At 41.4% G+C, this 2,500-nt stretch overlaps 1 protein-coding gene across 3 annotated transcripts in view; it reads left to right on the plus strand.

Moving 5' to 3' along the window:
- Positions 1 to 2,500, plus strand: part of galnt14 (UDP-N-acetyl-alpha-D-galactosamine:polypeptide N-acetylgalactosaminyltransferase 14 (GalNAc-T14)) — a 105,504-nt gene that overhangs the window by 94,021 nt on the left and 8,983 nt on the right. For all 3 annotated transcript variants that reach the window (XR_004786355.2, XM_035617624.2, XM_035617623.2), the window contains exons 11-12: positions 791 to 883; positions 1,071 to 1,154. Coding sequence is in view for 2 of the 3 variants with exons in the window: in XM_035617624.2 (XP_035473517.2) it covers positions 791 to 883; positions 1,071 to 1,154 (177 nt within the window). In the remaining variant the exon portion in view is untranslated. The remainder of the gene's footprint in view (positions 1 to 790; positions 884 to 1,070; positions 1,155 to 2,500) is intronic.

A 2,500-nucleotide genomic window follows, 5' to 3' on the forward strand; every position in this document is an offset into this window, starting at 1 on the left:
GTGTGTGTGTGTGTGTGTGATGCCTCTAATGGACGGTTTTTGTAATTTCAACGAGACGAGTTCACAGCCTCAGAGAAACTCAGCTAGTGGCTAATTGCTGCAGAGAGAGGAAGAAGAAGAGAGTGAATGGGGAGAAGAGACGGAGACAGTGCAACACGGCGCAGTTTCCTGTGTGTAATTCGAATATTTATCGCTGCTTTAGTTTAGTTTGACTTCATTTTTTTTTTTCTTCTTACGTTTACATTTTCTTCGGGTCGTTTTGCACTTGCAGGCCAGGAAAGGGAACTCTTCACAGCCGTGATTTCAAACTGCCAAAAAAAAAAGCTAACGGCTAAATATCATCAACGCAATAAACGAGGGGGAAAAAAAATAAAATATATATATATATATATATATATATATGTATATCTCATGTTGGTTTGAGAATGAACTTGTCAGCAGCACCAAACAGCCAGATGTTGATGTTTTGTTAGCCGGTTTGCTAAGCTAACGCTAGCTGCTAACCAGGTTGTAAAGTTGCGACATCATTACAGACAGGCTGAATCTGGAAGGAACGATTGCGGAGACAATGGGTGTTTGCAACATGAACGTCGACTGCTCATCTTCCACATTATACACTTCTTTTTCCTGGCAGCATTGGATGATATGTATCTTTTCCTTGTTTCCTTGAACACACAAACCAGTGCTTTCAGAATCGCCATGTTTAAGCAGTGTCCGTCGTACTGTGCGGACGTGAAGCCATTGAAATCAGACTGATGACACGGTGCTTTAAGTGTGTGTTTGCTCCCAGGAACACGCGTCGCACAGCCGAGGTGTGGATGGACGACTTCCGTCTCTTCTACTACTCCGCCCGGCCTGCGGCTCGAGGGAAGTCCTACGGAGAGTAAGAACCTTCTGACGTTAAAGCATCACGGCGGCAGGCCTCACCCACACGGCACGCGGCTGCACGCCATTTCATCACCTCGCCTCTGCTCGCTCCACTTCTGCTCCGCCTCCGGGCGTTTCTGACTGTCGGATGTTTATTTTTGAATTATTTCTTTGCTAATCCGGCCAATATTTCTGTTCATCAGCGTCCGAGGCCGAGTGGAACTCCGCAAGAAGCTCAAGTGCAAATCCTTTAAGTGGTACTTGGACAACGTTTACCCAGAGCTCAAGTAAGTGTGTGTGTGTGTGTGTGTGCGTGTGTGTGCGCGTGTGTGTGTGTGTGTTAGTGTGTGTGTGTGTGTGTGTGTGTGTGTGCTAAGCTTCTGCTGAGTTTGCAAACTAAGAGGAGGAATTTCAAGACTGAGGCCGGAACTACGGAGGACACAAAATGACAAAAGTGTAAATAAGTGAATAAATGCAGAAATAAATTATAAAAATACACAAATAGACAAAGAAATATATACAGTTTGTGATGAAAGAGGCCATTTTTGATTGGCCATTATTCATTTCTAAATTTATTTATTTAGTTGTTTCTACATTTATTCATGTATTTATTTTAGTATTTGTACATTTGTGTATTTATAGATTTTTACATTTATTTTCTTTTTTCCCCCTAATACTAAGGATAATTACTAAGGGAAGATTATTATTATTTTCTTTTTTAATACCTTTGTTTGTATGTTTGTTAAAGGTCTAGTTATTTTAATGGCAGTTACCTACTCAGCTTTTGTACACAAATGTACATATGATTGTAGATATGATACAGATTGATCATTGCCATGGAATATGAGAATGAGAATACGAGGATATGATCCGGGCCTCCGCTGCTTTCATTTTGAATATGCGTTTTTTTAATCTTCATCTCTTCTCATGTACATTCTTTTTTTTTTATACCCTCAACTTTCCCCCAGAACCTCCGAAAGAAAACTATCCGCTGTAAAAGAATGTGACGTTCAATGTCCCGGTTTTGTTTCATTTAATAACTGTTTGAATCCACGTCCACAGTAAATCCACAGTACGTCCACCATCAATCCATCTTTTCTGATCAACTCATTGTGTTGTCTTTGCGCTTTGAATCACACTCTCATGAACACACACAATCTTCCAAGCGTATAATTTAAGATATATAAGCTTCCTCATTGAAACGCTTCCCGTCTCTTTTCACACACACACACACACACACGCTTAAATACACATTTATCCACCGGAGGCTGGTGTGTTAATCCCCAAGAATGGAATTAACGGACGTGGCTCTCGGGGGGGGGGGGGGACCTGACCCTTCAGGAACCGCGGAATAACCTTTAACGGGTTATTAAAACACAGAGATAGCAGATTGAATTAATGCTTCAGGGCTCGAGCCCGAGTTTATGACGCGACTGACGAAGTTCATCAAAGCGGGGAAGATTGGGAGGAAAACTTTCCTCTGAGGTAATGAGCTCGGAGAATTGTGGCCCTGCAGTGGATTGGTTAAAGGTGCAGCCCGTCAATTTAAAAAAAACAACATATATATATATATATATATATGAATTTCATATATATATGAATTCATCCCAACGCTGTTGGACCCAGGACCCAC

The sequence above is a fragment of the Scophthalmus maximus genome, chromosome 18, assembly GCF_022379125.1.
Source record: "Scophthalmus maximus strain ysfricsl-2021 chromosome 18, ASM2237912v1, whole genome shotgun sequence".
In the NCBI taxonomy this organism is placed as follows: domain Eukaryota; kingdom Metazoa; phylum Chordata; class Actinopteri; order Pleuronectiformes; family Scophthalmidae; genus Scophthalmus; species Scophthalmus maximus.